We start from the raw sequence: 25,633 nt of genomic DNA, 5'->3' as shown, positions 1-25,633 counted from the left end.
AGTATGTGGAGGCAGCAGGGGGGGTGCGGGAGCAGTATGTGGAGGCAGCAGGGGGGGTGCGGGAGCAGTATGTGGAGGCAGCAGGGGGGTGCGGGAGCAGTATGTGGAGGCAGCAGGGGGGTGCGGGAGGAGTATGTGGAGGCAGCAGGGGGGTGCGGGAGCAGTATGTGGAGGCAGCAGGGAGGTGCGGGAGCAGTATGTGGAGGCAGCAGGGAGGTGCGGGAGCAGTATGTGGAGGCAGCAGGGGGGTGCGGGAGCAGTATGTGGAGGCGGCAGGGAGGTGCGGGAGCAGTATGTGGAGGCAGCAGGGGGGTGCGGGAGCAGTATGTGGAGGCAGCAGGGGGGTGCGGGAGCAGTATGTGGAGGCGGCAGGGAGGTGCGGGAGCAGTATGTGGAGGCAGCAGGGGGGTGCGGGAGCAGTATGTGGAGGCGGCAGGGAGGTGCGGGAGCATTATGTGGAGGCGGCAGAGAGGTGCGGGAGGTAGTATGTGGAGGCAGCAGGGGGGTGCGGGAGCAGTATGTGGAGGCGGCAGGGAGGTGCGGGAGCAGTATGTGGAGGCAGCAGGGAGGTGCAGTATGTGGAGGCAGCAGGGGGGTGCAGGAGCAGTATTTCCAGGTAGGAGAGAGGAGCAGCTTCTCACTTGCTGACACAGGTATGCAGAGAACTTGCTGATTCCCTCTTCGTGCAGCCCCAGTAGGGGGAAGATCTTGAAGAATCTCTCCACCTGAGGTAGATCTCCAGCTTTAGTTGCGGCATCGAACTTCTCACTGACGAGGACCTTGAGCTGCTTTTCGGCCTCCTGCAGGTGCTGTAGGTTGGCGTCAATCATACTCCCTAAACCACAACGCAGGGACTCATGAGGACCGTTGTGTGATGCGGAATAACTGGGACCCCCACCGATCAAGCGCTGCGGCCCCCTCCAAGTTTTGTTTTCTGCGCAGTGGCGCTTTAAGTAGAAGGGGCTGTGATATGGCTGATGGCCAGGAAAAACATTTATGGAGCCGCGGCGCTAGATCGGTGGGGGGTCCCAGCAGTCGGACCGCCAGTAATCAGAAAATAATGGAAAAGCCATGCAATCACTTTATGGGATGAGAAAACCCCCTTTGTCTTGTCTGAACGTGCACGAACCCCTCCCACCCCCGCCACATGATCCACATCCAGGACACACAGACGTCACCTTCTTCTCCCTGCCTGCTGAGCTCGATGACGGACTTGTCCAGGCACAGGTATCGGTGTATATGGGCCGCCGCCTGCTCATACTCCTCGTTCTTCAGCGCTATCTGCACGCCGTCCATGCAGAACTTCAGATCCAGGATGTCGTCCGCTCGCTGGATGGCCTGATAGAGCCGGCTCTGGATAAGAGAACAATCCTAAGAATGACAGAAAACATGGCGACCCAACCCCAGCAGAGGCTAGAGGACCGTCACCGGGATCTACGCCCAATGGGGGAGGTGCACTAAGCCAAGTGCGCCAGATCTATTAGGTCTTATTCACCTTGCGCCTCGCTCGATCGTTTTGAAAAGCGTTTAGAAAAGGGGCGTGGCTTAGCAGAAAATGGGGGCTCTCTTTAAATACGCCAAAGTACATCAAAAAGAGATCTAATGGATGTACCCCCAGAGGTGGCGCATGGAAAAAAACAATCGTACATGTCTAGCAAGGTGCGTTACATTTGTCCCACAGCGCCCACAACTGATGAATTTGGCGCATCTTCCGACTGCCTGGTCCAGATTTACGTTTAAAACCGTAATAATAAATCTGCCCAATGCGCTCAGTGAGGGAAAAAATAAAATCTGCCCCTCCCAGCTCCGGGTCTGCACACAGCACGCTCTGCTGGAAGACGTTGGAGGATTTCGTGTTTACGTGACGCTACGCAGTAATCTGGGGAGCTCATCGGAGACACGACTGGCAGCAGCTCTGGATGTGACCGGTGACCGGGGAATGAAACGCTCCGTTGTCGGCTGATGGCATCTTTTATGGGGCAGTAAAAATCATTGTTGTCGGCAGTGATTACAGAGGGGACGCGCTGCCGACAAGACGCCCACTGGTGTCCCATAACAGCACAAGGATTAACTAGATCATCGATCGGCGCGTGTTTTGCGGCAGAAATCTGCTAGTCTAAAAGCGCGTTTAACTCAGCGTTATATAGAGATTTGATCTTGAGGTAAATTGTAAAATGTGATCGTGGATCTACGCAGAAAATCAACAAATGAATGCCCTGGCCACTAGGGGCAGCACTAAGTCCACAGCAGAACTCTGAGGCCTCATGCACACGACCGTAAAAACGGCGGTAATCACGGGCCCATGGACTTCTATTGGCCACGTGCGACTTCCTGTTTGCATACGGGAAGGTGCCCGGGCCGATGAAAATATAGAACAAGTCCTATTTCAGGCCGCAATTACGGCACGGGCCGATCTATAGAAGTCCATGGGGCTCCTGTAATTAGGGGAGCGTTGCTAGGAGACGTCAGGGGATTTCAATGTTTGAATAAAGAGAAGCAGAGAAAATGGCGTCTGATCGATCATGTGACATCATTTCCAGCCCCCCCCTTTTTTACAGGTCCGTAAATACGGGTAGAATACAGATGACAAAAGGACCCGTATTTACGGGCACGGGTCCATAAATAAGGGTTAAAAACGTGTGATAAAGGAGCCGTATTTGCGGCGGTGTGCATGGGGCCTGAGTAAATCCTGCTACGCACACACACTGGTACCCCCTCGCTCTTCTATGACGGTGCTGCACCAGCAAGCAGTGGAGATGATCCCCATGCCACCCACTATAGTGTGGGCATACCTTGGCGAGGTCCAGCTGGCGGACCTTACTGCTGACGTTCTCGGCCAGGTTACAGGTGAACGTGATCATCCCTGACAGCTGCTCAGCGTCTCCTTCTATCAGCTGCAGGTTCGGCCTAAATGAAGGAAGAAGAATTATCAGTACAAGACCGATGAGGGGGGGGGGGGGGGGGTGAGGAGGGTGTCTGAGGGCAGAGGAAGAACAAAGCTCGGGGGTGACTAAAGTGCCAGGAACAGAGAACATGAAGAGGTGACAAGGTCACGTGATCGGAGCGTCAGCTCACATGTTCCAGCATCTATGAGCCCCAATGTCCCCACGTCCTCCCTCCATTGTCACGTGTACAGCCGCCCACATACGTATACATACCCCATTCGCTGTAAGGCCAGCATCTTGTTCTCTACTGCCCCCTGCTGTCCGAGCAGAGATTCCAGCTCAGCCTCCACCTTGATCTGTAAAACAGAGACACACAGTAACGGCAGATAACAGCGATCAGTGACGCAGGTTATATACAGTATATAGTATCTCCCAGTCTAGGGACACACAAACTTTAATTACACAATTAGCAGTTGTATCATACAACACGTACATAAATTACATTACTTATCCTGTACTGATCCTGAGTTACATCCTGTATTATACTCCAGAGCTGCACTCACTATTCTGCTGGTGGAGTCACTGTGTACATACATTACATTACTTATACTGTACTGATCCTGAGTTATATCCTGTATTATACTCCAGAGCTGCACTCACTATTCTGCTGGTGGAGTCACTGTGTACATACATTACATTACTTATCCTGTACTGATCCTGAGTTACATCCTGTATTATACTCCAGAGCTGCACTCACTATTCTGCTGGTGGAGTCACTGTGTACATACATTACATTACTTATACTGTACTGATCCTGAGTTATATCCTGTATTATACTCCAGAGCTGCACTCACTATTCTGCTGGTGGAGTCACTGTGTACATACATTACATTACTTATCCTGTACTGATCCTGAGTTACATCCTGTATTATACTCCAGAGCTGCACTCACTATTCTGCTGGTGGAGTCACTGTGTACATACATTACATTACTTATACTGTACTGATCCTGAGTTATATCCTGTATTATACTCCAGAGCTGCACTCACTATTCTGCTGGTGGAGTCACTGTGTACATACATTACATTACTTATCCTGTACTGATCCTGAGTTACATCCTGTATTATACTGCAGAGCTGCACTCACTATTCTGCTGGTGGAGTCACTGTGTACATACATTACATTACTTATCCTGTACTGATCCTGAGTTACATCCTGTATTATACTCCAGAGCTGCACTCACTATTCTGCTGGTGGAGTCACTGTGTACATTACATTACTTAACATGTACTGATCCAGACTTACATCATGTATTATACTCCAAAGCTGCACTCACTATTCTGCTGGTGGAGTCACAGTGTACATATATTACTGATCCTGTACTGATCCAGAGTTATATCCTGTATTATACTCCAGAGCTGCACTCACTATTCTGCTGGAGGAGTCACTGTGTACATACATTACATTACTTATCCTGTACTGATCCTGAGTTACATCCTGTATTATACTCCAGAGCTGCACTCACTATTCTGCTGGTGGAGTCACTGTGTATATACATTACTTATCCTGTACTGATCCTGAGTTACATCCTGTATTATACTCCAGAGCTGCACTCACTATTCTGCTGGTGGAGTCACTGTGTACATACATTACATTACTTATCCTGTACTGATCCGGAGTTACATCCTGTATTATACTCCAGAGCTGCACTCACTATTCTGCTGGTGGAGTCACTGTGTACATAGATTACATTACTTATCCTGTACTGATCCTGAGTTATATCCTGTATTATACTCCAGAGCTGCACTCACTATTCTGCTGGTGGAGTCACTGTATACATACATTACATATCTGTACTGATCCTGAGTTATATCCTGTATTATACTCCAGAGCTGCACTCACTATTCTGCTGGTGGTCACTGTGTACATACATTACATTACTTATCCTGTACTGATCCTGAGTTACATCCTGTATTATACTCCAGAGCTGCACTCACTATTCTGCTGGTGGAGTCACTGTGTGTATACATTACATTACATTACATTACTTATCCTGTACTGATCCTGAGTTACATCCTGTATTATACTCCAGAGCTGCACTCACTATTCTGCTGGTGGAGTCACTGTGTACATACATTACATTACTTATCCTGTACTGATCCTGAGTTACATCCTGTATTATACTCCAGAGCTGCACTCACTATTCTGCTGGTGGAGTCACTGTGTACATACATTACATTACTTATCCTGTACTGATCCTGTGTTACATCCTGTATTATACTCCAGAGCTGCACTCACTATTCTGCTGGTGGAGTCAGTGTGTACATACATTACATTACTTATCCTGTACTGATCCTGAGTTATATCCTGTATTATACCCCAGAGCTGCACTCACTATTCTGCTGGTGGAGTCACTGTGTACATACATTACTTATCCTGTACTGATCCTGAGTTACATCCTGTATTATACTCCAGAGCTGCGCTCACTATTCTGCTGGTGGAGTCACTGTGTACATACATTACATTACTTATCCTGTACTGATCCTGAGTTACATCCTGTATTATACTCCAGAGCTGCACTCACTATTCTGCTGGTGGAGTCACTGTGTACATTACATTACTTAACATGTACTGATCCAGACTTACATCCTGTATTATACTCCAAAGCTGCACTCACTATTCTGCTGGTGGAGTCACAGTGTACATATATTACTTAACATGTACTGATCCAGACTTACATCCTGTATTATACTCCAGAGCTGCACTCACTATTCTGCTGGTGGAGTCACTGTGTACATACATTACATTACTCATCCTGTACAGATCCTGAGTTATATCCTGTATTATACTCCAGAGCTGCACTCACTATTCTGCTGGTGGAGTCACTGTGTACATAGATTACATTACTTATCCTGTACTGATCCTGAGTTATATCCTGTATTATACTCCAGAGCTGCACTCACTATTCTGCTGGTGGAGTCACTGTGTACATACATTACTTATCCTGTACTGATCCGGAGTTATATCCTGTATTATACTCCAGAGCTGCACTCACTACTCTGCTGGTGGAGTCACTGTGTACATACATTACATTACTTATCCTGTACTGATCCTGAGTTATATCCTGTATTATACTCCAGAGCTGCACTCACTATTCTGCTGGTGGAGTCACTGTGTATATACATTACATTACTTATCCTGTACTGATCCTGAGTTACATCCTGTATTATACTCCAGAGCTGCACTCACTATTCTGCTGGTGGAGTCACTGCGTGTATACATTACATTACTTTACTGTACTAATCCTGAGTTACATCCTGTATTATACTCCAGAGCTGCACTCACTATTCTGCTGGAGGAGTCACTGTGTACATACATTACATTACTTATCCTGTACTGATCCTGAGTTACATCCTGTATTATACTGCAGAGCTGCACTCACTATTCTGCTGGTGGAGTCACTGTGTACATACATTACATTACTTATCCTGTACTGATCCTGAGTTACATCCTGTATTATACTCCAGAGCTGCACTCACTATTCTGCTGGAGCAGTCACTGTGTACATACATTACATTACTTATCCTGTACTGATCCTGAGTTACATCCTGTATTATACTCCAGAGCTGCACTCACTATTCTGCTGGTGGAGTCACTGTGTACATACATTACATTACTTATCCTGTACTGATCCTGAGTTACATCCTGTATTATACTGCAGAGCTGCACTCACTATTCTGCTGGTGGAGTCACTGTGTACATACATTACATTACTTATCCTGTACTGATCCTGAGTTATATCCTGTATTATACTCCAGAGCTGCACTCACTATTCTGCTGGTGGAGTCACTGTGTACATACATTACATTACTTATCCCTGTACTGATCCTGAGTTATATCCTGTATTATACTCCAGAGCTGCACTCACTATTCTGCTGGTGGAGTCACTGTGTATATACATTACTTATCCTGTACTGATCCTGAGTTACATCCTGTATTATACTCCAGAGCTGCACTCACTATTCTGCTGGTGGAGTCACTGTGTACATACATTACATTACTTATCCTGTACTGATCCTGAGTTATATCCTGTATTATACTCCAGAGCTGCACTCACTATTCTGCTGGTGGAGTCACTGTGTACATACATTACATTACTTATCCTGTACTGATCCGGAGTTACATCCTGTATTATACTCCAGAGCTGCACTCACTATTCTGCTGGTGGAGTCACTGTGTACATACATTACATTACTTATCCTGTACTGATCCTGAGTTATATGCTGTATTATACTCCAGAGCTGCACTCACTATTCTGCTGGTGGAGTCACTGTATACATACATTACATATCTGTACTGATCCTGAGTTATATCCTGTATTATACTCCAGAGCTGCACTCACTATTCTGCTGGTGGTCACTGTGTACATACATTACATTACTTATCCTGTACTGATCCTGTGTTACATCCTGTATTATACTCCAGAGCTGCACTCACTATTCTGCTAGTGGAGTCACTGTGTATATACATTACATTACTTATCCTGTACTGATCCTGAGTTACATCCTGTATTATACTCCAGAGCTGCACTCACTATTCTGCTGGTGGAGTCACTGTGTACATACATTACTTATCCTGTACTGATCCGGAGTTATATCCTGTATTATACTCCAGAGCTGCACTCACTACTCTGCTGGTGGAGTCACTGTGTACATACATTACATTACTTATCCTGTACTGATCCTGAGTTATATCCTGTATTATACTCCAGAGCTGCACTCACTATTCTGCTGGTGGAGTCACTGTGTATATACATTACATTACTTATCCTGTACTGATCCTGAGTTACATCCTGTATTATACTCCAGAGCTGCACTCACTATTCTGCTGGTGGAGTCACTGTGTGTATACATTACATTACTTTACTGTACTAATCCTGAGTTACATCCTGTATTATACTCCAGAGCTGCACTCACTATTCTGCTGGAGGAGTCACTGTGTACATACATTACATTACTTATCCTGTACTGATCCTGAGTTATATCCTGTATTATACTCCAGAGCTGCACTCACTATTCTGCTGGTGGAGTCACTGTGTACATACATTACATTACTTATACTGTACTGATCCTGAGTTATATCCTGTATTATACTCCAGAGCTGCACTCACTATTCTGCTGGTGGAGTCACTGTGTACATACATTACATTACTTATCCTGTACTGATCCTGAGTTACATCCTGAATTATACTGCAGAGCTGCACTCACTATTCTGCTGGTGGAGTCACTGTGTACATACATTACATTACTTATCCTGTACTGATCCTGAGTTACATCCTGTATTATACTCCAGAGCTGCACTCACTATTCTGCTGGTGGAGTCACTGTGTACATACATTACATTACTTATCCTGTACTGATCCTGAGTTACATCCTGTATTATACTGCAGAGCTGCACTCACTATTCTGCTGGTGGAGTCACTGTGTACATACATTACATTACTTATCCTGTACTGATCCTGAGTTATATCCTGTATTATACTCCAGAGCTGCACTCACTATTCTGCTGGTGGAGTCACTGTGTACATACATTACATTACTTATCCTGTACTGATCCTGAGTTATATCCTGTATTATACTCCAGAGCTGCACTCACTATTCTGCTGGTGGAGTTACTGTGTACATACATTACATTACTTATCCTGTACTGATCCTGAGTTATATCCTGTATTATACTCCAGAGCTGCACTCACTATTCTGCTGGTGGAGTCACTGTGTACATACATTATTTATCCTGTACTGATCCTGAGTTATATCCTGTATTATACTCCAGAGCTGCACTCACTATTCTGCTGGTGGAGTCACTGTGCACATACATTACATTACTTATCCTGTACTGATCCTGAGTTATATCCTGTATTATACTCCAGAGCTGCACTCACTATTCTGCTGGTGGAGTCACTGTGTATATACATTACTTATCCTGTACTGATCCTGAGTTACATCCTGTATTATACTCCAGAGCTGCACTCACTATTCTGCTGGTGGAGTCACTGTGTACATACATTACATTACTTATCCTGTACTGATCCGGAGTTACATCCTGTATTATACTCCAGAGCTGCACTCACTATTCTGCTGGTGGAGTCACTGTGTACATACATTACATTACTCATCCTGTACAGATCCTGAGTTATATCCTGTATTATACTCCAGAGCTGCACTCACTATTCTGCTGGTGGAGTCACTGTGTACATAGATTACATTACTTATCCTGTACTGATCCTGAGTTATATCCTGTATTATACTCCAGAGCTGCACTCACTATTCTGCTGGTGGAGTCACTGTGTACATACATTACTTATCCTGTACTGATCCGGAGTTATATCCTGTATTATACTCCAGAGCTGCACTCACTACTCTGCTGGTGGAGTCACTGTGTACATACATTACATTACTTATCCTGTACTGATCCTGAGTTATATCCTGTATTATACTCCAGAGCTGCACTCACTATTCTGCTGGTGGAGTCACTGTGTATATACATTACATTACTTATCCTGTACTGATCCTGAGTTACATCCTGTATTATACTCCAGAGCTGCACTCACTATTCTGCTGGTGAGTCACTGCGTGTATACATTACATTACTTTACTGTACTAATCCTGAGTTACATCCTGTATTATACTCCAGAGCTGCACTCACTATTCTGCTGGAGGAGTCACTGTGTACATACATTACATTACTTATCCTGTACTGATCCTGAGTTATATCCTGTATTATACTCCAGAGCTGCACTCACTATTCTGCTGGTGGAGTCACTGTGTACATACATTACATTACTTATCCTGTACTGATCCTGAGTTACATCCTGTATTATACTGCAGAGCTGCACTCACTATTCTGCTGGTGGAGTCACTGTGTACATACATTACATTACTTATCCTGTACTGATCCTGAGTTACATCCTGTATTATACTCCAGAGCTGCACTCACTATTCTGCTGGAGCAGTCACTGTGTACATACATTACATTACTTATCCTGTACTGATCCTGAGTTACATCCTGTATTATACTCCAGAGCTGCACTCACTATTCTGCTGGTGGAGTCACTGTGTACATACATTACATTACTTATCCTGTACTGATCCTGAGTTACATCCTGTATTATACTGCAGAGCTGCACTCACTATTCTGCTGGTGGAGTCACTGTGTACATACATTACATTACTTATCCTGTACTGATCCTGAGTTATATCCTGTATTATACTCCAGAGCTGCACTCACTATTCTGCTGGTGGAGTCACTGTGTACATACATTACATTACTTATCCTGTACTGATCCTGAGTTATATCCTGTATTATACTCCAGAGCTGCACTCACTATTCTGCTGGTGGAGTCACTGTGTACATACATTATTTATCCTGTACTGATCCTGAGTTATATCCTGTATTATACTCCAGAGCTGCACTCACTATTCTGCTGGTGGAGTCACTGTGCACATACATTACATTACTTATCCTGTACTGATCCTGAGTTATATCCTGTATTATACTCCAGAGCTGCACTCACTATTCTGCTGGTGGAGTCACTGTGTACATACATTACATTACTTATCCTGTACTGATCCTGAGTTACATCCTGTATTATACTCCAGAGCTGCACTCACTATTCTGCTGGTGGAGTCACTGTGTACATTACATTACTTAACATGTACTGATCCAGACTTACATCATGTATTATACTCCAAAGCTGCACTCACTATTCTGCTGGTGGAGTCACAGTGTACATATATTACTGATCCTGTACTGATCCAGAGTTATATCCTGTATTATACTCCAGAGCTGCACTCACTATTCTGCTAGAGGAGTCACTGTGTACATACATTACATTACTTATCCTGTACTAATCCTGAGTTACATCCTGTATTATACTCCAGAGCTGCACTCACTATTCTGCTGGTGGAGTCACTGTGTACATACATTACTGATCCTGTACGGATCCTGAGTTACATCCTGTATTATACTCCAGAGCTGCACTCACTATTCTGCTGGAGGAGTCACTGTGTACATACATTACATTACTTATCCTGTACTGATCCTGAGTTACATCCTGTATTATACTCCAGAGCTGCACTCACTATTCTGCTGGTGGAGTCACTGTGTATATACATTACTTATCCTGTACTGATCCTGAGTTACATCCTGTATTATACTCCAGAGCTGCACTCACTATTCTGCTGGTGGAGTCACTGTGTACATACATTACATTACTTATCCTGTACTGATCCGGAGTTACATCCTGTATTATACTCCAGAGCTGCACTCACTATTCTGCTGGTGGAGTCACTGTGTACATACATTACATTACTCATCCTGTACAGATCCTGAGTTATATCCTGTATTATACTCCAGAGCTGCACTCACTATTCTGCTGGTGGAGTCACTGTGTACATAGATTACATTACTTATCCTGTACTGATCCTGAGTTATATCCTGTATTATACTCCAGAGCTGCACTCACTATTCTGCTGGTGGAGTCACTGTATACATACATTACATATCTGTACTGATCCTGAGTTATATCCTGTATTATACTCCAGAGCTGCACTCACTATTCTGCTGGTGGTCACTGTGTACATACATTACATTACTTATCCTGTACTGATCCTGTGTTACATCCTGTATTATACTCCAGAGCTGCACTCACTATTCTGCTAGTGGAGTCACTGTGTATATACATTACATTACTTATCCTGTACTGATCCTGAGTTACATCCTGTATTATACTCCAGAGCTGCACTCACTATTCTGCTGGTGGAGTCACTGTGTACATTACATTACTTATCCTGTACTGATCCGGAGTTACATCCTGTATTATACTCCAGAGCTGCACTCACTATTCTGCTGGTGGAGTCACTGTGTACATACATTACATTACTCATCCTGTACAGATCCTGAGTTATATCCTGTATTATACTCCAGAGCTGCACTCACTATTCTGCTGGTGGAGTCACTGTGTACATAGATTACATTACTTATCCTGTACTGATCCTGAGTTATATCCTGTATTATACTCCAGAGCTGCACTCACTATTCTGCTGGTGGAGTCACTGTATACATACATTACATATCTGTACTGATCCTGAGTTATATCCTGTATTATACTCCAGAGCTGCACTCACTACTCTGCTGGTGGAGTCACTGTGTACATACATTACATTACTTATCCTGTACTGATCCTGAGTTATATCCTGTATTATACTCCAGAGCTGCACTCACTATTCTGCTGGTGGAGTCACTGTGTATATACATTACATTACTTATCCTGTACTGATCCTGAGTTACATCCTGTATTATACTCCAGAGCTGCACTCACTATTCTGCTGGTGGAGTCACTGTGTGTATACATTACATTACTTTACTGTACTAATCCTGAGTTACATCCTGTATTATACTCCAGAGCTGCACTCACTATTCTGCTGGAGGAGTCACTGTGTACATACATTACATTACTTATCCTGTACTGATCCTGAGTTATATCCTGTATTATACTCCAGAGCTGCACTCACTATTCTGCTGGTGGAGTCACTGTGTACATACATTACATTACTTATACTGTACTGATCCTGAGTTATATCCTGTATTATACTCCAGAGCTGCACTCACTATTCTGCTGGTGGAGTCACTGTGTACATACATTACATTACTTATCCTGTACTGATCCTGAGTTACATCCTGAATTATACTGCAGAGCTGCACTCACTATTCTGCTGGTGGAGTCACTGTGTACATACATTACATTACTTATCCTGTACTGATCCTGAGTTACATCCTGTATTATACTCCAGAGCTGCACTCACTATTCTGCTGGTGGAGTCACTGTGTACATACATTACATTACTTATCCTGTACTGATCCTGAGTTACATCCTGTATTATACTGCAGAGCTGCACTCACTATTCTGCTGGTGGAGTCACTGTGTACATACATTACATTACTTATCCTGTACTGATCCTGAGTTATATCCTGTATTATACTCCAGAGCTGCACTCACTATTCTGCTGGTGGAGTCACTGTGTACATACATTACATTACTTATCCTGTACTGATCCTGAGTTATATCCTGTATTATACTCCAGAGCTGCACTCACTATTCTGCTGGTGGAGTTACTGTGTACATACATTACATTACTTATCCTGTACTGATCCTGAGTTATATCCTGTATTATACTCCAGAGCTGCACTCACTATTCTGCTGGTGGAGTCACTGTGTACATACATTATTTATCCTGTACTGATCCTGAGTTATATCCTGTATTATACTCCAGAGCTGCACTCACTATTCTGCTGGTGGAGTCACTGTGCACATACATTACATTACTTATCCTGTACTGATCCTGAGTTATATCCTGTATTATACTCCAGAGCTGCACTCACTATTCTGCTGGTGGAGTCACTGTGTATATACATTACTTATCCTGTACTGATCCTGAGTTACATCCTGTATTATACTCCAGAGCTGCACTCACTATTCTGCTGGTGGAGTCACTGTGTACATACATTACATTACTTATCCTGTACTGATCCGGAGTTACATCCTGTATTATACTCCAGAGCTGCACTCACTATTCTGCTGGTGGAGTCACTGTGTACATACATTACATTACTCATCCTGTACAGATCCTGAGTTATATCCTGTATTATACTCCAGAGCTGCACTCACTATTCTGCTGGTGGAGTCACTGTGTACATAGATTACATTACTTATCCTGTACTGATCCTGAGTTATATCCTGTATTATACTCCAGAGCTGCACTCACTATTCTGCTGGTGGAGTCACTGTGTACATACATTACTTATCCTGTACTGATCCGGAGTTATATCCTGTATTATACTCCAGAGCTGCACTCACTACTCTGCTGGTGGAGTCACTGTGTACATACATTACATTACTTATCCTGTACTGATCCTGAGTTATATCCTGTATTATACTCCAGAGCTGCACTCACTATTCTGCTGGTGGAGTCACTGTGTATATACATTACATTACTTATCCTGTACTGATCCTGAGTTACATCCTGTATTATACTCCAGAGCTGCACTCACTATTCTGCTGGTGGAGTCACTGCGTGTATACATTACATTACTTTACTGTACTAATCCTGAGTTACATCCTGTATTATACTCCAGAGCTGCACTCACTATTCTGCTGGAGGAGTCACTGTGTACATACATTACATTACTTATCCTGTACTGATCCTGAGTTATATCCTGTATTATACTCCAGAGCTGCACTCACTATTCTGCTGGTGGAGTCACTGTGTACATACATTACATTACTTATCCTGTACTGATCCTGAGTTACATCCTGTATTATACTGCAGAGCTGCACTCACTATTCTGCTGGTGGAGTCACTGTGTACATACATTACATTACTTATCCTGTACTGATCCTGAGTTACATCCTGTATTATACTCCAGAGCTGCACTCACTATTCTGCTGGAGCAGTCACTGTGTACATACATTACATTACTTATCCTGTACTGATCCTGAGTTACATCCTGTATTATACTCCAGAGCTGCACTCACTATTCTGCTGGTGGAGTCACTGTGTACATACATTACATTACTTATCCTGTACTGATCCTGAGTTACATCCTGTATTATACTGCAGAGCTGCACTCACTATTCTGCTGGTGGAGTCACTGTGTACATACATTACATTACTTATCCTGTACTGATCCTGAGTTATATCCTGTATTATACTCCAGAGCTGCACTCACTATTCTGCTGGTGGAGTCACTGTGTACATACATTACATTACTTATCCTGTACTGATCCTGAGTTATATCCTGTATTATACTCCAGAGCTGCACTCACTATTCTGCTGGTGGAGTCACTGTGTACATACATTATTTATCCTGTACTGATCCTGAGTTATATCCTGTATTATACTCCAGAGCTGCACTCACTATTCTGCTGGTGGAGTCACTGTGCACATACATTACATTACTTATCCTGTACTGATCCTGAGTTATATCCTGTATTATACTCCAGAGCTGCACTCACTATTCTGCTGGTGGAGTCACTGTGTACATACATTACATTACTTATCCTGTACTGATCCTGAGTTACATCCTGTATTATACTCCAGAGCTGCACTCACTATTCTGCTGGTGGAGTCACTGTGTACATTACATTACTTAACATGTACTGATCCAGACTTACATCATGTATTATACTCCAAAGCTGCACTCACTATTCTGCTGGTGGAGTCACAGTGTACATATATTACTGATCCTGTACTGATCCAGAGTTATATCCTGTATTATACTCCAGAGCTGCACTCACTATTCTGCTAGAGGAGTCACTGTGTACATACATTACATTACTTATCCTGTACTAATCCTGAGTTACATCCTGTATTATACTCCAGAGCTGCACTCACTATTCTGCTGGTGGAGTCACTGTGTACATACATTACTGATCCTGTACGGATCCTGAGTTACATCCTGTATTATACTCCAGAGCTGCACTCACTATTCTGCTGGAGGAGTCACTGTGTACATACATTACATTACTTATCCTGTACTGATCCTGAGTTACATCCTGTATTATACTCCAGAGCTGCACTCACTATTCTGCTGGTGGAGTCACTGTGTATATACATTACTTATCCTGTACTGATCCTGAGTTACATCCTGTATTATACTCCAGAGCTGCACTCACTATTCTGCTGGTGGAGTCACTGTGTACATACATTACATTACTTATCCTGTACTGATCCGGAGTTACATCCTGTATTATACTCCAGAGCTGCACTCACTATTCTGCTGGTGGAGTCACTGTGTACATACATTACATTACTCATCCTGTACAGATCCTGAGTTATATCCTGTATTATACTCCAGAGCTGCACTCACTATTCTGCTGGTGGAGTCACTGTGTACATAGATTACATTACTTATCCTGTACTGATCCTGAGTTATATCCTGTATTATACTCCAGAGCTGCACTCACTATTCTGCTGGTGGAGTCACTGTATACATACATTACATATCTGTACTGATCCTGAGTTATATCCTGTATTATACTCCAGAGCTGCACTCACTATTCTGCTGGTGGTCACTGTGTACATACATTACATTACTTATCCTGTACTGATCCTGTGTTACATCCTGTATTATACTCCAGAGCTGCACTCACTATTCTGCTAGTGGAGTCACTGTGTATATACATTACATTACTTATCCTGTACTGATCCTGAGTTACATCCTGTATTATACTCCAGAGCTGCACTCACTATTCTGCTGGTGGAGTCACTGTGTACATACATTACTTATCCTGTACTGATCCGGAGTTATATCCTGTATTATACTCCAGAGCTGCACTCACTACTCTGCTGGTGGAGTCACTGTGTACATACATTACATTACTTATCCTGTACTGATCCTGAGTTATATCCTGTATTATACTCCAGAGCTGCACTCACTATTCTGCTGGTGGAGTCACTGTGTATATACATTACATTACTTATCCTGTACTGATCCTGAGTTACATCCTGTATTATACTCCAGAGCTGCACTCACTATTCTGCTGGTGGAGTCACTGTGTACATACATTATTTATCCTGTACTGATCCTGAGTTATATCCTGTATTATACTCCAGAGCTGCACTCACTATTCTGCTGGTGGAGTCACTGTGCACATACATTACATTACTTATCCTGTACTGATCCTGAGTTATATCCTGTATTATACTCCAGAGCTGCACTCACTATTCTGCTGGTGGAGTCACTGTGTACATACATTACATTACTTATCCTGTACTGATCCTGAGTTACATCCTGTATTATACTCCAGAGCTGCACTCACTATTCTGCTGGTGGAGTCACTGTGTACATACATTACATTACTTATCCTGTACTGATCCTGAGTTACATCCTGTATTATACTCCAGAGCTGCACTCACTATTCTGCTGGTGGAGTCACTGTGTACATACATTACATTACTTATCCTGTACTGATCCTGCGTTACATCCTGTATTATACTCCAGAGCTGCACTCACTATTCTGCTGGTGGAGTCACTGTGTACATACATTACTTATCCTGTACTGATCCTGAGTTACATCCTGTATTATACTCCAGAGCTGCACTCACTATTCTGCTGGTGGAGTCACTGTGTACATACATTACATTACTTATCCTGTACTGATCCTTAGTTACATCCTGTATTATACTCCAGAGCTGCACTCACTATTCTGCTGGTGGAGTCACTGTGTACATACATTACTTATCCTGTACTGATCCTGAGTTATATCCTGTATTATACTCCAGAGCTGCACTCACTATTCTGCTGGTGGAGTCACTGTGTATATACATTACTTATCCTGTACTGATCCTGAGTTACATCCTGTATTATACTCCAGAGCTGCACTCACTATTCTGCTGGTGGAGTCACTGTGTACATACATTACATTACTTATCCTGTACTGATCCGGAGTTACATCCTGTATTATACTCCAGAGCTGCACTCACTATTCTGCTGGTGAAGTCACTGTGTACATACATTACATTACTCATCCTGTACAGATCCTGAGTTATATCCTGTATTATACTCCAGAGCTGCACTCACTATTCTGCTGGTGGAGTCACTGTGTACATAGATTACATTACTTATCCTGTACTGATCCCGAGTTATATCCTGTATTATACTCCAGAGCTGCACTCACTATTCTGCTGGTGGAGTCACTGTATACATACATTACATATCTGTACTGATCCTGAGTTATATCCTGTATTATACTCCAGAGCTGCACTCACTATTCTGCTGGTGGTCACTGTGTACATACATTACATTACTTATCCTGTACTGATCCTGTGTTACATCCTGTATTATACTCCAGAGCTGCACTCACTATTCTGCTGGAGGAGTCACTGTGTACATACATTACATTACTTATCCTGTACTGATCCTGAGTTATATCCTGTATTATAACCCAGAGCTGCACTCACTATTCTGCTGGTGGAGTCACTGTGTACATACATTACTTATCCTGTACTGATCCGGAGTTATATCCTGTATTATACTCCAGAGCTGCACTCACTACTCTGCTGGTGGAGTCACTGTGTACATACATTACATTACTTATCCTGTACTGATCCTGAGTTATATCCTGTATTATACTCCAGAGCTGCACTCACTATTCTGCTGGTGGAGTCACTGTGTATATACATTACATTACTTATCCTGTACTGATCCTGAGTTACATCCTGTATTATACTCCAGAGCTGCACTCACTATTCTGCTGGTGGAGTCACTGTGTGTATACATTACATTACTTTACTGTACTAATCCTGAGTTACATCCTGTATTATACTCCAGAGCTGCACTCACTATTCTGCTGGAGGAGTCACTGTGTACATACATTACATTACTTATCCTGTACTGATCCTGAGTTATATCCTGTATTATACTCCAGAGCTGCACTCACTATTCTGCTGGTGGAGTCACTGTGTACATACATTACATTACTTATACTGTACTGATCCTGAGTTATATCCTGTATTATACTCCAGAGCTGCACTCACTATTCTGCTGGTGGAGTCACTGTGTACATACATTACATTACTTATCCTGTACTGATCCTGAGTTACATCCTGAATTATACTGCAGAGCTGCACTCACTATTCTGCTGGTGGAGTCACTGTGTACATACATTACATTACTTATCCTGTACTGATCCTGAGTTACATCCTGTATTATACTCCAGAGCTGCACTCACTATTCTGCTGGTGGAGTCACTGTGTACATACATTACATTACTTATCCTGTACTGATCCTGAGTTACATCCTGTATTATACTGCAGAGCTGCACTCACTATTCTGCTGGTGGAGTCACTGTGTACATACATTACATTACTTATCCTGTACTGATCCTGAGTTATATCCTGTATTATACTCCAGAGCTGCACTCACTATTCTGCTGGTGGAGTCACTGTGTACATACATTACATTACTTATCCTGTACTGATCCTGAGTTATATCCTGTATTATACTCCAGAGCCTGCACTCACTATTCTGCTGGTGGAGTTACTGTGTACATACATTACATTACTTATCCTGTACTGATCCTGAGTTATATCCTGTATTATACTCCAGAGCTGCACTCACTATTCTGCTGGTGGAGTCACTGTGTACATACATTATTTATCCTGTACTGATCCTGAGTTATATCCTGTATTATACTCCAGAGCTGCACTCACTATTCTGCTGGTGGAGTCACTGTGCACATACATTACATTACTTATCCTGTACTGATCCTGAGTTATATCCTGTATTATACTCCAGAGCTGCACTCACTATTCTGCTGGTGGAGTCACTGTGTATATACATTACTTATCCTGTACTGATCCTGAGTTACATCCTGTATTATACTCCAGAGCTGCACTCACTATTCTGCTGGTGGAGTCACTGTGTACATACATTACATTACTTATCCTGTACTGATCCGGAGTTACATCCTGTATTATACTCCAGAGCTGCACTCACTATTCTGCTGGTGGAGTCACTGTGTACATACATTACATTACTCATCCTGTACAGATCCTGAGTTATATCCTGTATTATACTCCAGAGCTGCACTCACTATTCTGCTGGTGGAGTCACTGTGTACATAGATTACATTACTTATCCTGTACTGATCCTGAGTTATATCCTGTATTATACTCCAGAGCTGCACTCACTATTCTGCTGGTGGAGTCACTGTGTACATACATTACTTATCCTGTACTGATCCGGAGTTATATCCTGTATTATACTCCAGAGCTGCACTCACTACTCTGCTGGTGGAGTCACTGTGTACATACATTACATTACTTATCCTGTACTGATCCTGAGTTATATCCTGTATTATACTCCAGAGCTGCACTCACTATTCTGCTGGTGGAGTCACTGTGTATATACATTACATTACTTATCCTGTACTGATCCTGAGTTACATCCTGTATTATACTCCAGAGCTGCACTCACTATTCTGCTGGTGGAGTCACTGCGTGTATACATTACATTACTTTACTGTACTAATCCTGAGTTACATCCTGTATTATACTCCAGAGCTGCACTCACTATTCTGCTGGAGGAGTCACTGTGTACATACATTACATTACTTATCCTGTACTGATCCTGAGTTATATCCTGTATTATACTCCAGAGCTGCACTCACTATTCTGCTGGTGGAGTCACTGTGTACATACATTACATTACTTATCCTGTACTGATCCTGAGTTACATCCTGTATTATACTGCAGAGCTGCACTCACTATTCTGCTGGTGGAGTCACTGTGTACATACATTACATTACTTATCCTGTACTGATCCTGAGTTACATCCTGTATTATACTCCAGAGCTGCACTCACTATTCTGCTGGAGCAGTCACTGTGTACATACATTACATTACTTATCCTGTACTGATCCTGAGTTACATCCTGTATTATACTCCAGAGCTGCACTCACTATTCTGCTGGTGGAGTCACTGTGTACATACATTACATTACTTATCCTGTACTGATCCTGAGTTACATCCTGTATTATACTGCAGAGCTGCACTCACTATTCTGCTGGTGGAGTCACTGTGTACATACATTACATTACTTATCCTGTACTGATCCTGAGTTATATCCTGTATTATACTCCAGAGCTGCACTCACTATTCTGCTGGTGGAGTCACTGTGTACATACATTACATTACTTATCCTGTACTGATCCTGAGTTATATCCTGTATTATACTCCAGAGCTGCACTCACTATTCTGCTGGTGGAGTCACTGTGTACATACATTATTTATCCTGTACTGATCCTGAGTTATATCCTGTATTATACTCCAGAGCTGCACTCACTATTCTGCTGGTGGAGTCACTGTGCACATACATTACATTACTTATCCTGTACTGATCCTGAGTTATATCCTGTATTATACTCCAGAGCTGCACTCACTATTCTGCTGGTGGAGTCACTGTGTACATACATTACATTACTTATCCTGTACTGATCCTGAGTTACATCCTGTATTATACTCCAGAGCTGCACTCACTATTCTGCTGGTGGAGTCACTGTGTACATTACATTACTTAACATGTACTGATCCAGACTTACATCATGTATTATACTCCAAAGCTGCACTCACTATTCTGCTGGTGGAGTCACAGTGTACATATATTACTGATCCTGTACTGATCCAGAGTTATATCCTGTATTATACTCCAGAGCTGCACTCACTATTCTGCTAGAGGAGTCACTGTGTACATACATTACATTACTTATCCTGTACTAATCCTGAGTTACATCCTGTATTATACTCCAGAGCTGCACTCACTATTCTGCTGGTGGAGTCACTATGTACATACATTACTGATCCTGTACGGATCCTGAGTTACATCCTGTATTATACTCCAGAGCTGCACTCACTATTCTGCTGGAGGAGTCACTGTGTACATACATTACATTACTTATCCTGTACTGATCCTGAGTTACATCCTGTATTATACTCCAGAGCTGCACTCACTATTCTGCTGGTGGAGTCACTGTGTATATACATTACTTATCCTGTACTGATCCTGAGTTACATCCTGTATTATACTCCAGAGCTGCACTCACTATTCTGCTGGTGGAGTCACTGTGTACATACATTACATTACTTATCCTGTACTGATCCGGAGTTACATCCTGTATTATACTCCAGAGCTGCACTCACTATTCTGCTGGTGGAGTCACTGTGTACATACATTACATTACTCATCCTGTACAGATCCTGAGTTATATCCTGTATTATACTCCAGAGCTGCACTCACTATTCTGCTGGTGGAGTCACTGTGTACATAGATTACATTACTTATCCTGTACTGATCCTGAGTTATATCCTGTATTATACTCCAGAGCTGCACTCACTATTCTGCTGGTGGAGTCACTGTATACATACATTACATATCTGTACTGATCCTGAGTTATATCCTGTATTATACTCCAGAGCTGCACTCACTATTCTGCTGGTGGTCACTGTGTACATACATTACATTACTTATCCTGTACTGATCCTGTGTTACATCCTGTATTATACTCCAGAGCTGCACTCACTATTCTGCTAGTGGAGTCACTGTGTATATACATTACATTACTTATCCTGTACTGATCCTGAGTTACATCCTGTATTATACTCCAGAGCTGCACTCACTATTCTGCTGGTGGAGTCACTGTGTACATACATTACTTATCCTGTACTGATCCGGAGTTATATCCTGTATTATACTCCAGAGCTGCACTCACTACTCTGCTGGTGGAGTCACTGTGTACATACATTACATTACTTATCCTGTACTGATCCTGAGTTATATCCTGTATTATACTCCAGAGCTGCACTCACTATTCTGCTGGTGGAGTCACTGTGTATATACATTACATTACTTATCCTGTACTGATCCTGAGTTACATCCTGTATTATACTCCAGAGCTGCACTCACTATTCTGCTGGTGGAGTCACTGTGTACATACATTATTTATCCTGTACTGATCCTGAGTTATATCCTGTATTATACTCCAGAGCTGCACTCACTATTCTGCTGGTGGAGTCACTGTGCACATACATTACATTACTTATCCTGTACTGATCCTGAGTTATATCCTGTATTATACTCCAGAGCTGCACTCACTATTCTGCTGGTGGAGTCACTGTGTACATACATTACATTACTTATCCTGTACTGATCCTGAGTTACATCCTGTATTATACTCCAGAGCTGCACTCACTATTCTGCTGGTGGAGTCACTGTGTACATACATTACATTACTTATCCTGTACTGATCCTGAGTTACATCCTGTATTATACTCCAGAGCTGCACTCACTATTCTGCTGGTGGAGTCACTGTGTACATACATTACATTACTTATCCTGTACTGATCCTGCGTTACATCCTGTATTATACTCCAGAGCTGCACTCACTATTCTGCTGGTGGAGTCACTGTGTACATACATTACTTATCCTGTACTGATCCTGAGTTACATCCTGTATTATACTCCAGAGCTGCACTCACTATTCTGCTGGTGGAGTCACTGTGTACATACATTACATTACTTATCCTGTACTGATCCTGAGTTACATCCTGTATTATACTCCAGAGCTGCACTCACTATTCTGCTGGTGGAGTCACTGTGTACATACATTACTTATCCTGTACTGATCCTGAGTTATATCCTGTATTATACTCCAGAGCTGCACTCACTATTCTGCTGGTGGAGTCACTGTGTATATACATTACTTATCCTGTACTGATCCTGAGTTACATCCTGTATTATACTCCAGAGCTGCACTCACTATTCTGCTGGTGGAGTCACTGTGTACATACATTACATTACTTATCCTGTACTGATCCGGAGTTACATCCTGTATTATACTCCAGAGCTGCACTCACTATTCTGCTGGTGAAGTCACTGTGTACATACATTACATTACTCATCCTGTACAGATCCTGAGTTATATCCTGTATTATACTCCAGAGCTGCACTCACTATTCTGCTGGTGGAGTCACTGTGTACATAGATTACATTACTTATCCTGTACTGATCCCGAGTTATATCCTGTATTATACTCCAGAGCTGCACTCACTATTCTGCTGGTGGAGTCACTGTATACATACATTACATATCTGTACTGATCCTGAGTTATATCCTGTATTATACTCCAGAGCTGCACTCACTATTCTGCTGGTGGTCACTGTGTACATACATTACATTACTTATCCTGTACTGATCCTGTGTTACATCCTGTATTATACTCCAGAGCTGCACTCACTATTCTGCTGGAGGAGTCACTGTGTACATACATTACATTACTTATCCTGTACTGATCCTGAGTTATATCCTGTATTATAACCCAGAGCTGCACTCACTATTCTGCTGGTGGAGTCACTGTGTACATACATTACTTATCCTGTACTGATCCTGAGTTACATACTGTATTATACTCCAGAGCTGCACTCACTATTCTGCTGGTGGAGTCACTGTGTACATACATTACATTACTTATCCTGTACTGATCCTGAGTTACATCCTGTATTATACTCCAGAGCTGCACTCACTATTCTGTTGGTGGAGTCACTGTGTACATACATTACTGATCCTGTACTGATCCTGAGTTACATCCTGTATTATACTCCAGAGCTGCACTCACTATCCTGCTGGAGGAGTCACTGTGTACATACATTACATTACTTATCCTGTACTGATCCTGAGTTACATCCTGTATTATACTCCAGAGCTGCACTCACTATTCTGCTGGTGGAGTCACTGTGTATATACATTACTTATCCTGTACTGATCCTGAGTTACATCCTGTATTATACTCCAGAGCTGCACTCACTATTCTGCTGGTGGAGTCACTGTGTACATACATTACATTACTTATCCTGTACTGATCCGGAGTTACATCCTGTATTATACTCCAGAGCTGCACTCACTATTCTGCTGGTGGAGTCACTGTGTACATACATTACATTACTCATCCTGTACTGATCCTGAGTTATATCCTGTATTATACTCCAGAGCTGCACTCACTATTCTGCTGGTGGAGTCACTGTATACATACATTACATATCTGTACTGATCCTGAGTTATATCCTGTATTATACTCCAGAGCTGCACTCACTATTCTGCTGGTGGAGTCACTGTGTACATACATTACATTACTTATCCTGTACTGATCCTGAGTTATATCCTGTATTATACTCCAGAGCTGCACTCACTATTCTGCTGGTGGAGACACTGTGTACATACATTACATTACTTATCCTGTACTGATCCTGAGTTATATCCTGTATTATACTCCAGAGCTGCACTCACTATTCTGCTGGTGGAGTCACTGTGTACATACATTACATTACTTATCCTGTACTGACCCTGAGTTACATCCTGTATTATACTCCAGAGCTGCACTCACTGTTCTGCTGGTGGAGTCACTGTGTACATACATTACTTATCCTGTACTGATCCTGAGTTACATCCTGTATTATACTCCAGAGCTGCACTCACTATTCTGCTGGTGGAGTCACTGTGTACATACATTACTTATCCTGTACTGATCCTGAGTTATATCCTGTATTATACTCCAGAGCTGCACTCATTATTCTGCTGGTGGAGTCACTGTGTACATACATTACATTACTTATCCTGTACTGATCCTGAGTTACATCCTGTATTATACTCCAGAGCTGCACTCACTATTCTGCTGGTGGAGTCACTGTGTACATACATTACTTATCCTGTACTGATCCTGAGTTATATCCTGTATTATACTCCAGAGCTGCACTCATTATTCTGCTGGTGGAGTCACTGTGTACATACATTACTTATCCTGTACGGATCCTGAGTTACATCCTGTATTATACTCCAGAGCTGCACTCACTATTCTGCTGGTGGAGTCACTGTGTACATACATTACATTACTTATCCTGTACTGATCCTGAGTTATATCCTGTATTATACTCCAGAGCTGCACTCACTATTCTGCTGGTGGAGTCACTGTGTACATACATTACATTACTTATCCTGTACTGATCCTGAGTTACATCCTGTATTATACTCCAGAGCTGCACTCACTATTCTGCTGGTGGAGTCACTGTGTACATACATTACTGATCCTGTACTGATCCTGAGTTACATCCTGTATTATACTCCAGAGCTGCACTCACTATT

The 25,633-nt window shown here is 42.7% G+C and overlaps 1 protein-coding gene across 2 annotated transcripts in view; it reads right to left on the bottom strand.

The window, feature by feature from the left end:
- The window catches only part of COG4 (component of oligomeric golgi complex 4), a 44,835-nt gene that overhangs the window by 17,001 nt on the left and 2,201 nt on the right, over positions 1-25,633 (bottom strand). For both annotated transcript variants that reach the window (XM_075838251.1, XM_075838250.1), the window contains exons 2-5: positions 3,159-3,241; positions 2,793-2,907; positions 1,179-1,353; positions 642-835 (exon numbers count right to left, since the gene is read on the bottom strand). In XM_075838251.1, the coding sequence (XP_075694366.1) occupies positions 642-835; positions 1,179-1,353; positions 2,793-2,907; positions 3,159-3,241 (567 nt within the window). The remainder of the gene's footprint in view (positions 1-641; positions 836-1,178; positions 1,354-2,792; positions 2,908-3,158; positions 3,242-25,633) is intronic.

This window comes from Rhinoderma darwinii, chromosome 9, assembly GCF_050947455.1.
Source record: "Rhinoderma darwinii isolate aRhiDar2 chromosome 9, aRhiDar2.hap1, whole genome shotgun sequence".
Classification (NCBI taxonomy): domain Eukaryota; kingdom Metazoa; phylum Chordata; class Amphibia; order Anura; family Rhinodermatidae; genus Rhinoderma; species Rhinoderma darwinii.
The sequence above is the reverse complement of the archived record's forward strand: the minus strand, read 5'-3'. Positions and strand labels throughout refer to the sequence as shown.